Source organism: Osmerus eperlanus, chromosome 6 (assembly GCF_963692335.1).
Source record: "Osmerus eperlanus chromosome 6, fOsmEpe2.1, whole genome shotgun sequence".
Classification (NCBI taxonomy): Eukaryota; Metazoa; Chordata; class Actinopteri; order Osmeriformes; family Osmeridae; genus Osmerus; species Osmerus eperlanus.
In genome coordinates, this window is record NC_085023.1 from 11,216,942 (window position 1) to 11,231,501 (window position 14,560).

General features: G+C 51.2%; 1 protein-coding gene across 1 annotated transcript in view; it reads right to left on the minus strand.

Annotated features, from left to right (window-relative positions):
• The window catches only part of ehbp1 (EH domain binding protein 1), a 108,389-nt gene that overhangs the window by 29,649 nt on the left and 64,180 nt on the right, over positions 1 to 14,560 (minus strand). The window contains 4 exon segments of the mRNA XM_062464501.1: positions 3,454 to 3,640; positions 11,823 to 11,969; positions 12,143 to 12,184; positions 13,266 to 14,120. Of these exon segments, the coding sequence (XP_062320485.1) occupies positions 3,454 to 3,640; positions 11,823 to 11,969; positions 12,143 to 12,184; positions 13,266 to 14,120 (1,231 nt within the window).

Here is a 14,560-nt window from a genome sequence, read left to right on the forward strand (position 1 = left end):
GAGAGAGAGAGAGATACACAGGGAGAGAGAGAGATACACAGGGAGAGAGAGAGAGATACACAGGGAGATAGAGAGATACACAGGGAGAGAGAGAGATACACAGGGAGAGAGAGAGAGATACACAGGGAGAGATAGAGAGAAACACAGGGAGAGAGAGAGACATACAGGGAGAGAGAGATACACAGGGAGAGAGAGAGAGATACACAGGGAGAGAGAGAGAGATACACAGGGAGAGAGAGAGATACACAGGGAGAGAGAGAGTTACACAGGGAGAGAGAGATACACAGGGAGAGAGAGATACACAGGGAGAGAGAGATACACAGGGAGAGAGAGAGATACACAGGGAGAGAGAGAGAGATACACAGGGAGAGAGAGAGATACACAAGGAGAGAGAGAGATACACAAGGAGAGAGAGAGATACACAGGGAGAGAGAGAGAGAGATACACAGGGAGAGAGAGAGATACACAGGGAGAGAGAGAGAGATACACAGGGAGATAGAGAGATACACAGGGAGAGAGAGAGATACACAGGGAGAGAGAGAGAGATACACAGGGAGAGATAGAGAGAAACACAGGGAGAGAGAGACATACAGGGAGAGAGAGATACACAGGGAGAGAGAGAGAGATACACAGGGAGAGAGAGAGATACACAGGGAGAGAGAGATACACAGGGAGAGAGAGAGTTACACAGGGAGAGAGAGAGATACACAGGGAGAGAGAGATACACAGGGAGAGAGAGATACACAGGGAGAGAGAGAGATACACAGGGAGAGAGAGAGATACACAAGGAGAGAGAGAGATACACAAGGAGAGAGAGAGATACACAGGGAGAGAGAGAGATACACAGGGAGAGAGAGAGATACACAGGGAGAGAGAGAGAGAGATACACAGGGAGAGAGAGAGATACACAGGGAGAGAGAGAGAGATACACAGGGAGAGAGAGAGAGATACACAGGGAGAGAGAGAGAGATACAGGGAGAGAGAGACACACAGGGAGAGAGAGAGAGATACACAGGGAGAGAGAGATACACAGGGAGAGAGAGATACACAGGGAGAGAGAGAGATACACAGGGAGAGAGAGAGTTACACAGGGAGAGAGAGAGATACACAGGGAGAGAGAGAGACACACAGGGAGAGAGAGATACACAGGGAGAGAGAGAGATACACAGGGAGAGAGAGAGATACACAGGGAGAGAGAGAGATACACAAGGAGAGAGAGAGATACACAAGGAGAGAGAGATACACAGGGAGAGAGATACACAGGGAGAGAGAGATACACAGGGAGAGAGAGAGATACACAGGGAGAGAGAGACACACAGGGAGAGAGAGAGATACACAGGGAGATAGAGAGATACACAGGGAGATAGAGAGATACACAGGGAGAGAGAGAGATACACAGGGAGAGAGAGAGATACACAGGGGGAGAGAGAGATAGAGAGAAACACAGGGAGAGAGAGAGATACAGGGAGAGAGAGAGACACACAGGGAGAGAGAGAAAGATACACAGGGAGAGAGAGAGACACACAGGGAGAGAGAGAAAGATACACAGGGAGAGAGAGAAAGATACACAGGGAGAGAGACATACACAGGGAGAGAGAGAGAGGGGTTGAGCAAAGGCGGGTAAAAGAAAGAGAGAGAAAAGAAATTCTGGGTTAGTAATAGTGTTAGCATAGCATTATTGCTAGCACTGGTTTGAAGCGATCATAAATCAGGCAAGATGGAGAGTAGAAGACAGTGGCCTCCAGGAGCCTGGAGACACGGTGCTGTGCATGCTTTTGAGATGTTCCTCGGCTTAACGCTCACAGTCTCCCTCTCCAGCCACAGTGTGAGATTCACTGGAGGAACCAAGACAGGTTTTCTTTCTCTAAGCACAATACTGGAACTGTGGGTTAGAGAGCAGAGTGGGATCTGAAGGTATCGATCTGGTGTCTGCCTGTCCCACTGTCTGTGTGTCTTCACAGAGAGGCAACTTGAGCAAAGCCCCCTCTATCTTCCTGACTCCGTCACCGTGACCCAAGGTAACGCCCCCTCCCTCCTCCCCCCTCCCGTCCGCAAACCAACACAAATTAAAATAAAACCAAAAATAAATAAATATGGAGAAACAAATTCCCTTCTGCCCTCCCACGGGGGGGGGGGGGGGGGGAAGAAGAAAAACACGCCTTTAAATCGTAAAACAACAAACGAAATCCAGGCGCAATCCTTCCACATAAATAAGACGAGTGCCACTGTGACAAACGGAAAAAGAAGAATGAACATTTCCGAATATTTGATATGGTGAGCCCCTGCCTACAGAGAGGGGGGGGGGGAGATCCAGAGAGAGGGAGGGAGGAAAAAGGTAGAGAGGGGGCAAAAAACGAGGGAGCATTTCTCCCTTTTTTAATTTGCTCGCCGTGATGTGGAGCGTGCACGTGCGAGCAAGCGGTTCCGGCGCGGCTGGCTAATACTAATTAACGGGGAGGCCATGGTGATGGAGTTTGGAAAGTTTTTTTTTTTTTTTGCGGGCAGGCGCTTGGCGGGGGCAGACCGGGCTGAATTAAAGGACCCTGAGTGGTAAGGGGGAGCGCGGGGCTAGGATTAGCCGTTCTGCTCGGCAGGCCTTGTGTATCTGGGCCCACAGCATTTCACTCTCCCTCCCTCGACCCTCCCTCAGAAAAACTCCATTTTTAATGAGATCCGCAATTAGCTGAATTCAAAAAGGCAGAAAGAGCAAATAAACTGCGGCCTCGCTCTCCTTCCCTCTGTCCTTTTGTCTGCCTGTCTTCTTCCTTCTCTCGAACCGGAGAACATCTCCTCTGTAAGTTCTCTCTCTGCCGCTCGACCAAGTCCTGGTTCCTGTTCATAGTTACTGTTTTCATTCAGAGAAATCCCCCCAAAGTCTAGTGGTTTTAGAGCGTGCGTGTGAGAGCGTGCGTGCGGAAAAAAAAATTCTACCGAGTGCACCGTTTCCATCCTACACGACCCCAATAACAGAGAGAAGTAATGCAGCCACAAGCGGGTGGATGAACCAAAACAAATAACTAGAAAGGCCTAATAATGGTCATTACGATGATGACGGCAATTTCCGGCAAATGGAAATCGGTGGGACTTCGCGCTGCTGCGTTTCCGACCACGATAGCAGTTATTAGACATGTTTTTGTTGTATTTGCCCGTAGTTCGTCGGCACAAAGTGTTACGTTGATTAACTAGCAATTACGGGTCAAATGAGACCAGAGGACAGTCATGGTAAATTGAGGTATAAATATGGAGTCGGGCTGCTTTACAAAACCAGCAGTGATCCAATGGCAGCAGTTTTTTTCTCCCCTCGATGCATTTTCAAGGATTAGCGAGACACCCTTTAGTGAGAGCCTAATGGAAATGCGTCCACCGGTGAGTTCTTTCAACTCAGAGTTGACATAAGTGCCTGTTTATGTGTTTGTGTGTATCTAGGGTATAGGTTGTGTTTCTGCCATGCACAGAGGCTGTTTGTCTGTGTGTGTGTGTGTGTGTGTGTGTACCCACCTCTGACCACCGTGGTCTTGCCTCGGCCTCTGTCTGTCGTGTCGTAGAGCGTCATGTCGGCCATCTTGACTCCAGAGCGCGCCTCAGCGATGAGCTGTCTGGCCCTCTCTCGAAGCTGTCTCCGTCGTTCAGCATCCCGCTCCTACACACACACACACACACACACACACACAAAGGTCTTGCATAGTCAGAACCACAGAGAAACATGCACACACACCTGACAAAAACTCACTCTCCATTACCTCCACTTGTCAAATTGAGGCATAATTGAACACACACACACTTACACACACTCACAGCCTCCATCGCACTCCTGCACAGATACAGTATTGAACAGCTGCCATCTAAGTAATGACAGAAATGCCATTTCAGGCCCATCCAATCTGATCTCTGGTGATAAGAGGGGCTACAGACACGTGCACGCTCACACACACACACACACACACACACACACACCCCAATACACACCTGCAGGTGGAGAACACCTGATGATGTCAATTGACAAACACTCTACAGACGAGTTGATGAATGAGGGCCACACACGTGTGCAAACACACTCACCACACAAACACACAGAAACACTTTCAACTAAACACACACACACCCACCCTTCCTGCAAACCTACCTTCCCAGAAGGAAAAGTAGCTTTACTATATTTCCACCGTAATTTTTTTGCTTCCTTCTCTGATTTCTCTTAATCTCTGTATTCCACACTGTAGAGGGGATTTACCGGGGGGGTTGGGAGGGTGGGGGGGCAGGTCCATTGAGCCGAAGCATTTAGCCATTAACAAAACAAGCGCCACCAGGCTAATGAGCTACATATCTCTATTTCCATGTCAATTGTTTGTTTGTAGCCATTGTCAGAACGAGGACAATGGGGCGGAATTGCAAATGACAGCATCCTAATGTGGTGTGTGTGTGTGAGTGTGTGTGTGGAGCCCAAGGGGGAACTCTAGGGGCCACAGAACACCTCTGCTAAGGAGATGTATTCCTGTTTACGGGTGGGGTGTGTCTCTATCAATTTATCCAATATCCTAACTATTGTTACCTAGATCTAATTATATAATGTATTTAACAAGACACCCTGCTTACCCAAGTTTGTAGCACTACAACATGTTCTTTTTTCAATTCAGCTCTGCTCACATGCAATGACCCCCCCCCCCACACACACACACACACACACCTTAAACCCCTTCTTTTCTAAGCACGGCTTTTCCTGATATCCTAAATGTAATATCACAGAATAGAATAGTAATACCACCTTCTGCCTCCAACATTGATATCATATCAAATCTGGTCTTTGGCAGACCCACCACCCCCAACAAGGCAAAAGTGTGGGGATGGGGATATATTCATTTATATACACACACACAACTCTGGCTTGCCTCTACTCAAAGCCAGCAAGCCCGACTTATTGTTGTCGGCCATTTTGGGAGGCCGGTTGATGGGAAATTGCCTTTGCCTATCCAGGGGCTAGGATTAACACTATAGAAAATGCATCTCCCCTAGTGCTACTGCTAGCTCAGCCAGCTATGGAGGCACTGATTAGAAGAAGAAAAAAAATATGTAGGAGAATGTTTTGGAGGGAGAAAAGAGATTGGGGGACAGAGAGAGTAGAGGGTTAGAGGAGATTGCACGTGTGTGTGAGTGTGTATGTGTGTGTGTGTGGGGGGGGGAGGCGGAGAAAAGGCTTTTGTTCGAAGGAGAAAAGTGGAGGACAATATGAGACATGATCTCGATTCATATTCTTGCAAGTGTGTTTATGTGCGTCTGCATGCCCTGTGCAGTTCTGCATTGCAGGGGTTATCTCCGCATCAGATAGGGAAACTGAAAAGCAACAACAGCATGAAGAGAGGTGATAGTTTCTTTTTGCAAGCAGACAAACACACCTCCACCCATATCACACCCACACACCTCTGGGCCTGCATAATCTCACAGCACAGAACATACAGAACGCTTGATCAAAGACACTTGCAAACCAATACACACACACACTCCTTGGTGTCGACACAGAACCACAGTCGGCGACAAACTGAGAAACATAAAATGGAAAATCTAAGTGTAAAGGGCACTGGCCACTGTCCGGCCAAGTCCCTCTTTGATGGTTCTCTGTGAAAAGGACGAGACTGAGGATGGGAGGGGGGTCGGAGGAGGGGACAGCTCGGCATAAAGACACTCGGAGGGAGATCCACTCCTGTCTTTTCAAAACACGGATCGGAGCGTGTTCGGTGTCTTCTTCTGGGAGGGCTGGAGAGCTCCAGGGAAGAGGGCCTTGAAGGGCCGCCTGCGAGGCCGAGACAGAGGCTGCCTGTGTGGGATTTGGCATCAGGGCGAGAGCCCCTCTCTCCGCTCTGGAGGTTTTTCTGGGGGTGGGTGGCTGAGTGGTGGAGTTGGCTGCTCTTTTGGGGGGGTGGGGGCACACATGGGTGACCATGCACGGTGCCGGCTGGCGAGGGCACGGAGTGACGTGACTGACGCACGACCAGAAAAGAATTTTTGTCTGGAGACCGGCACTTGGTACACACATCGAGAGACAAAAAAAGAAAAACAAAAAACACACACACACACACACATCAAGCTTCCCGATAGCCGCGGTCGTGAAATCCGTCATGCACTCCCGAGGTATTCGTCGTGAGAGTTGTTCACAGTCAAGAGGTGCTTTGGGTCTCTATAAAGCTCGCCCGCACACAAACGCATCACCTGATTAAAAAAACGCGAAAACACACGCAAACAAACACGCCCATGCAACAGACACAGATCTAGATACAGACAGACAGCCATCAGAGAGAGAAAGACAGAGAGAGAGAAAGAGAGAGAGAGACACAGACAGACAGAGCAAGGGGAAAGGAAAGTTGAGAGAGACATAGGGAGTGGAGAAGGCAAGCGAGGAAAACGAGAAATGAAGAGAGAGGAAAGGGGAGAGCGAAAGAGGGAGAGCGCGAGGGAGAGAGAGCGAGGGAGGAGAGGGAGCGTAGCTCCTGCTTATCGGCCAGCGCCAGACGGAGGGCGCGGATCAATAGGCGCGTGAGGCCCACAGCGATCAATGCATTTGATAAGGAATTAAAGAGGAGCCACTGTACATGGCTATCAAAGGACCTGGACATGGCCTAATTATGATTCGACGGATGCGTGCTGATGATAGGTGTGTGTGTAGGCACGCGCGTGTGTGTGTTGGGGGAGAGAAAGGAAGCGCTCGAGGGTGGTGAGTATGGGGATGGGTGGGGTGGAGGGCTGCCCCTTAGCTAGGAGGACAGGCACGGACACACCAACACACACACCGTGGCCACTGGGTAGTGTCTGTGTGTGATGTTTTTTTTTTGGGGGGGGGGAGCAGTGTGGGGGGGGCATTACAGTAACTGGACACAATGGCAGGGCCACAGAGAAAGCTGGAGATGGATCCACACACAATGCGGCTAGGTCTAGGCTAGGTCTAGGCTACGTCTAGCTCAGCGCGGCTAAGGAACACCACTCCTCCTCAGTGATAACACACAAGACAGACATCCACTGCAGGGCCCAATGTGCTCAACATAAACGCTGAAACTCAAATAAATACAACTCGGAAAAACTACTTTTTGAGGGTAGGTATGGGTAGAAGTGTGTACGTGTGCGTAGGTGTGTGGGTTAGGGTATTGGGGCGGGTGTGAGTGAGCGAGCAATGAGAAGGTGTGTGTGTGCCTCTCAACCCCAGTGCTCGCTCTCTAACAAAGGGCGCAGAGAGGCTAGTGGCACTGCGGGACAGGTAAAACAGGTAGGGCGGGAAAACACACAAACACCCACAAGCAAACTCCCCAAACCCACGCACACATTTCCAGTGTGATGGGAAGAGCTTGCCCTTTACGCAGACAGACAGGATAATGAGAGCAGAGAACATGAGCTGTGAGGCAGGAGAATACAGGCAGGAGCTGCACTCGCAGCACAGGTCCACGTGTTACAGCAAATAAAGAGAGGAACCCAACACACACAGAACCCAACACACACACACACACAGAAGCCAACATAGACACACAGGACCCAAAACACACACACACAGAGAAAACGGCTTGCAACCGTGGACGAAAGCACAGATTGACTGTAATTAAACAAAGCTTTTGGTCTCCGCTTTGAAAACACAAACTTGAGAGTTTAGTAAATCCACTGGATTAAACAACAGCAATTTCACATTAAATGAACATTAAATCGCGAGCTCTCCAATCTGAGCTTTTTATCCTTCATATTTTATTCATACAGTAAGAAGTTGGCTCTGTGCATCACATTACATAGAGGGAGGGCTTCTTTGGGAGTGCGTGTGTGAGATGAAATTCTTAACACTTTTCTGAGACAGTAATTGCAGCCATTTCAAAAGTTGATGTACTGGATTGGATTGTTATAGACAATGTGTGTGTGTGTGTGTGTGTGTAAATGTGCTTGTGTGTGAGTATGTGTCATAGTGCCTTGCTGCTGATGGCTTGATCTACTATTGTGATGCAACTGAGAGAGACCTCTTCCTCTCTCTCCCTCTCTTCCTCTCTCCCTCTCTCTCTCTCTCTCCCCCTCTCCCTCTCTCTCTCTCTCTCTCCCTCTCTTCCTCTCTCCCTCTCTGGCACACTCAATTTGGAGGCCGTCTTTGATCTCCGCTCAAGCCAATTCAGCAATGACACATACACACACAGACAAACACACACAGGCACACACACGCACCAACCAAAGAAACTCCCCACCAAAACTATTTAGTTTCATTAGGGGCAGCTTCTTCAAAACGAGGCACAAGAAAGGAGGGGGCAGAGAAGGGAAAAAAAAGAGAGAAAAGAGAGAGAGGAGAGAAGAAAGGGACGGGAGCGACATGAAAGGGAGACCTGCCGAAAAACTATTACTGCTGTGAGAAAAGTTGAGAAGAGAGAAAGAGTAGGGGAGGGGCGGGGAAGAAGGAGGACAGTGTGGAAAAAGACACATTTGCATTTCCAAAATGGTCAATTTCTTCCTTTTTTCTTCTTCTTTTGAACGCTGCATTGGTTTCTTTTTTCCAATGCGGAATAAGAAGAAAACATTAACCCTGGAATGGTTTGCTTCTACCAGTAGGCCTGATGGGTCCGTTTCTAAACTCAGTGCTCAGATCTGTAGTCATCAAGCGGGAGATGAATGTTAAGAGAGGATGTAGGATAGAGGGCAGAGCGGAGCCGGGAGAAGCAGGGACAACTGGAGTTCAAAGGTTTCCCATTAGGACAGACTCAGAAGTCACCGCAACGCCACTGGAGGAGAAGACAAGGGGGAGGAGGGGGGGGGGGTCTGGTCGCCCCCCCCCACAAAGAAAATATCAAAGAGAGCCCAATTAAAGGAATCAGAACGACCCAGTGAGCATGAGAATGCTCACCTGGAAAACACGTGCACACACACACACGCGCGTGCGCACGCACACACAGTATGTAGATGCCGTAAGAACATGCAAACACAAGTTCATTTGCATACTTGTAAGTACACACACACACACTATAACATTCACACACACGCTCAAATATACTGTACACACACAAAGTTACATGGGGTCTACACACACACCTCTCCCAAACCTAGGCAGCATCCTCATAATTACCTTGGCCACAGCTGTGTGAAATTACTGCTCTCATCTACTAATGGATGAGGAGACCTGGAGCGAACAGTACACACACACACACACACACAGGGAGGGAGATACAGACACACAGACAGACAGGGCAAATGGCAGAACAAACTGAAATTATTCTGAAGGCCTGATTTTGGGGACCACTGTTTTCACGACATCCCTCTCTCAGCCCCCATTAGGGAGGGGGCTGGGGGGGAGGGAGAGGAGGAACCAACACGTCCTTTTTTATGATTGCTCATTAATTACCAATTTGCTTGCAGCAGGGGGGGTGACATTACAAGAGATCTGGGCTAAAAGTCCTAATAGATTGTGAAACCAACCTAGGAGGGAGGGGGGACGGGACAGGGGGCAATGAAAAACAATTAGTACAACTCCAACACCCCCCCCACCCCCTCTCCAGAGCTCAAACCCCCCCATCAAAGCTCCAGCGCTGAGAATGTGTGGGACTATGGGACAAACTAAAAAAGAGAATGTGTGTATGTGACGGAGAGAGAGAATGTGTGCGTGTGTACGCACGTTGGAGAGAGAGAAGTGAACTGGTGACCTCTGATCAAAGAGAGAAGCTCTGTGGGCCACAATCAGGAGTGGGCCAGCCACAGCGAGGCTTCACACACACACACACACACACACACACTCCAGTGAACACCGTCCATGTACCACACTCACTGTACCAGACAGACAGACAGACAGACACACCGTTTATGAGCCTTGGGGACAGGTGTCTAGATGTCTATGTTGAGCGCCACACAACACACATTAGCGCCATTTCCCTGGAAGAACGGAGCCTACTTTAATTGAATTCAATTATTCTTTACGCAAAGTCGCTACTTAGGGAGGCGGAGAGTGGGGACGTGGAGCCCCGGGCCACCACGAGCGATTACGCAGCTACACGCGTGCACACACACGCGCGCGCAGGAATACATGGTCTGACACACACACACACATTCTCGGGACAGGCACACGCACAGGTTTGCTAATCAAAACAAGACATCGAGTAATCTAATCTGAATCGCTGACAATTATCAGACGTCGCTGAGAGGCTAGGCGGAGTCTTTTGATCAATGTTTCCTATTAAAAAGAGAAACAATTCGATATCCCCTCCTCCTTCCCCTCCGTGACTAATGCATAGGAGCTTATTAACAAGTTGTCCTTGGGAAATTAGTTCGAGTACAGGGTGTGTGTGTGGAGGGGGCGGCTGGCTGCTTAAGCATCTAATCTGGCCGTGTCGGCCATCTTGCCATTTAACAAGTTTCTGTTTTTTTCTTTTTTTACGCAGAGAGAGAAAAAAAAAAACATACCGTCTGGGTGGGAGGCTTTGAAAACTCTTAATTCTATTTCCCCTTCTGAAGACTTTCAAGGCGCCAGCGTTCTGTGGACGTGGCGTGGTTCTTTTCCTTATGATTATGCCGAACTCATGAAGTCACTCACACACACGGGAATGCATGCACACACAAGACACACACATTTAAAAAACCATATAATTCAAGGGCAACTCGTCCTTTCAGGACCCCCCCCCCCCTCAAAAAAAAAGCTGGTCCGCGAAGCTGCCGCTTTCTAGATATTTCATTACCGAGAGGTTTCATTTCAACCCCCCCCCCCCCACACACACACACACTTCTATCCCCTTCAAACTTTAGACGCCGCTACTCGTGTTATTTAATTATTTTCCTTCTCCTCCCCCCCCATCCCCCCCCCACACGCTCTCCTTCCTCCACAGACACAACGTGGCTCATTCGTACACGCGCCATAGTCAACCTGACCGCGTCCATTTCCTCCGAGCGGGGAGTTACTTGGAGGTGTCACATGGCCCCTCTAACTTATTGTGCTCAGTCAACCGCGGTTGGCCGGGAGCCTTCACGCCGTCTCCAGCTCGGCAGTCTGAGTGGACGAGAGCCGAATGCCGCGGATGTGACATTTAGTACACGTAATACGAACGAACGGGAGACAGATGACTTACAGCAGGTCTCTGAATACAAAAAACAACATGTGGATCCGGCACTGGAGGACATGGAGATAGAGAGGAGGCAAGAGGGGGGAACTGAGGCAGAGCAGCTTATAGGGGGAAAGAGATAGAGAAAGAGGGGAAGAGATGGAAGGGTGACATTTTTTTTTTTTTTTTTTAAAGGGCTTTGAAAAGAAGTGAGACCAAACCATATTTCTTTCCTGTTCGCTTGGCCAAACCTTTGACACCAGCGGGCCCCGGTGTTTCGGGGTCCTGAAAGGCGCTGAGGCAGTTTAATAAGGAAGGGCCCTTTTTTTGGGAGGCCCTCTCACATGCCTGCTCACAAATCCAACTATTGTCCCTGGCAGACGGCTAGAGAAGCAGGGTCCGTGGAGAGCAAAAGGGGCGCCCCCCGTCAGCGGGCGGAACGGACTCACGGCGTTCTGGAGGAGCTTCTCACTACGACTGCCTGGGAGGAGGAGGGAGAAGGACTGACACGCAGCGAGAGAGAGGAGGACGGAGGAGAGCACGGGGATGAAGGAGGGGTGCGGGAGGAAGAGTCCGGGGAGAACGGGACACGGGGGGGGGGGGGGGCGAGGAGGAGAGGTGGGAGCGGCTGCTGGTCGTTGGGTTGTTCAGACACTGCAGGTCCGTCACAGGTGCTCTCCTACACACTCCGCACACACACACACACGACTACAAACCATGTCACTCTTTTGCGACATACAAACATCCACAAAACCCAATCCCTCCCCCTCCAACACCCCGCCCCCCCAGCAGGCTTACGTCGGTGGCACTGGGGGCTCTGGCTGGTGCTGGCAGAGCCGAGTTGCCCGTGTGCTTGCTGCCGGCCTTCATAGCGGCGTCTCGCCGGGCCTGCTCCAGGAGAAGCCTGGCCCTTTCCTTCAGCTCCTCCTGACGAGACTGCACCTTCTGTGGGGATGAAAAAATGACTTGGTTTAGTATTGGAGACATTTCGTGACTCTGAATGCATACAGGGTGGGGAGAACTCAAGAGAAAATCCTCAGGAATCTTGACTGACTCGACAGTTTGCAACACATCTGGTAAACTATGACTGGAGCTCAGTTTACATGAATGTTCCTCACCTTTTCTGCAGGTGGGCTTGATACAGGGACAGGGGTAGGCTCCTGGGTGGGGAGGGGGGTTCGTGCGAGAGAGGGATAACAGGGTTAATGTCATGCACAACTTTCACAGAGGTCATCCCATGTATGACACTTGTGTAGAGCTGCTTTTTTACATCGGAGCAGAGGACATTCCCTGTCAATCCCAAACGCTTGTTCTCATCACGAGGGGATGCGTGTGTGTGTGTGTGGGGGGGGGTCAGACAGATGGAGAAGTGCATTTTGGCATGCGCGCACACACACACACAAAAACACACACATTTCCAGGATTGCATTCTGTAGTGCTATCTAGATTCCACCAAATACACAGATGGACAAACTCAACAAACACTGACCTACACTTGGAAAGAGAAGTGAGGATGGAAGTATTTCACTAAACGACCAGTCCTGCAGACGGCTTGACGTGTGCCAAGTGGGACTGCAGAGCCGCGCTCTCCACTAATACAATAAAGACCGATCAAGATGGAGGGCCATGGCCGACCCGACCCCTGCCTGACCTTTCAGGTTGTAAACACTGTAAACAGGACACCGTAATCTGGGGCTAAGGCTAGCTCGCAGCCAGCTGTGTGTGTGTGCCCGTGTGTGTGTGACGAGAGGCGAGATGAGGTGTGCTTTCTGAGGCGTATCCATGCCTGAGCAGTCACAGCCAAAACTGCCATCAACTGGCAGGATGAGAAATATAATGAAAAATATAATGAAATGTCAAAGAGCCGCTCCTGAGGTGTTTTTTTATTATTATTTTTTATATATTTCTTTAGTTGGCGCACCTTAGCCGCTCGACCCCGCATGTCTGGCTGTCGGGGGTTACGACAACATCGGGAACACGGTGAGAATCACAATTTGGAACGTGTACATCTTTGAAGTTAGTGGAAGTTTGACATATTTAACCCTTGCTACTTGGACGACAAATAATATATTCTTGTGCACTAAACTTGAGTCGATAAGGAGGATGTAGAACGACAAATACATTTCACGTCTCGTAAGCGCCCTTTTAGGTTCCCAATTGGTGGCCATCGCGGAGCGCGTGTGTTGAATTACTGAGGTCGTGTTTACCTGCTCACTAGATGTTGTGTGTTTGTGTGTTTACCTGTGTGGTGGGCGTGTCCGCGTGGTTTAGGGGCGGCGAGCTGCCGTCGGAGGCGGGCTCGGACTCGGCGTGGCGCAGGCTGGCCCTCTTCTTCTTGATGAGGTCTGCGTCCTGGTTGTAGGAGAAGCCCAGCTTGTGGGGGGGCGAGGACCCCCCTCGCCGGGAGGGGGACCCCGAGTCGGGCGCCCCGCCCTCTCCGTCCCCAGGCGGCCCCCTGTCCTCCTCCCATCCCGCCCGCGGCCCGCCTCGCTCCGCCCCTCTCTCGGCGCGCAGCGGCAGCTCGCCCAGGTCCAGGGTCTCCGCCTTCGCCACCGGCCTCCTCCCGTCGGGGGCGGAGCCCGGCGGGCCGAGAGGCGCGGCCGCGAGCCTGGGGGCGGCCCTCGGGTGGGAGTAGTCCGGCGGCGGCGAGGCGGTGAAAGCGGCGCGGGGCGTCAGGAGCGGGGGAGGCGAGGCGGAGAGCCGGAGAAGCGGGAGAGCGGCCGGCGTTTCCTCCTTCCCCTCCGGCGTCGCCGCGTCCACCTCGTCCTCGGCCGCAGCGCCGTTGGTGGCGCTGCCGCCTCCGGCGCCGACGTCCTCGGACGGGGCGGCCTCGCGCTGCTGCACGTCGTTGAGCTCGGCGTAGAACTTGTCCTGGCCGATGGAGGCGTTGGTGTCCGTCTCAAAGTCGCCCACCTTGTAGGTGCTGCGGCTGCTGTTGGCCTCGATCTGCACCACGTTGAGCTCCTCGCCGCTGAAGTGCGCCCGGATCTGGTACAGGTAGGTCATGACCGTCAACTTGTCAGGGATGGCCAGCAGGACCATGTCGGACGGCTCCAGCAGGCGGGAGATGCCCAGGCTGGCAAAGCCATCGTACGCCTGCCGAGAGGAGGAGGGCAAGGGAAAGAAACGGACATAAACAAGATGTTGGCTGAGGTACGTTTCGACTGATCATTTTTACTTTTTTCAAAACTTGAGGAGGTTTTGCGGTGTGCTGTGTGGTTGGCATGGAGGTCGGTTGGGAGAGATTGGAGGAAGAGTTGATGTGTGTGTGTCCATGGGCAGAGTTTACAGGGTATTTACTTGGTGTAGGACAGGCCTGAATGGAGGGGTTGGAGCAGGAGGTGAAAGGGGTGAGGAGCAGGGGAGAGAAGGGGGGAGGACAGGGGATGGTGGGAGAGTGAACTGGGGGTGACGTCGGTGTCATGTGACTTGACCCTCAAAACGACTGGAAGGTGAGAACATACGACGGCCCACCCATTTGGGAGGGGGCAATCATGGCTGGCAGCGTGCATGTGTGTGTGTAGGCTGTTGACAGG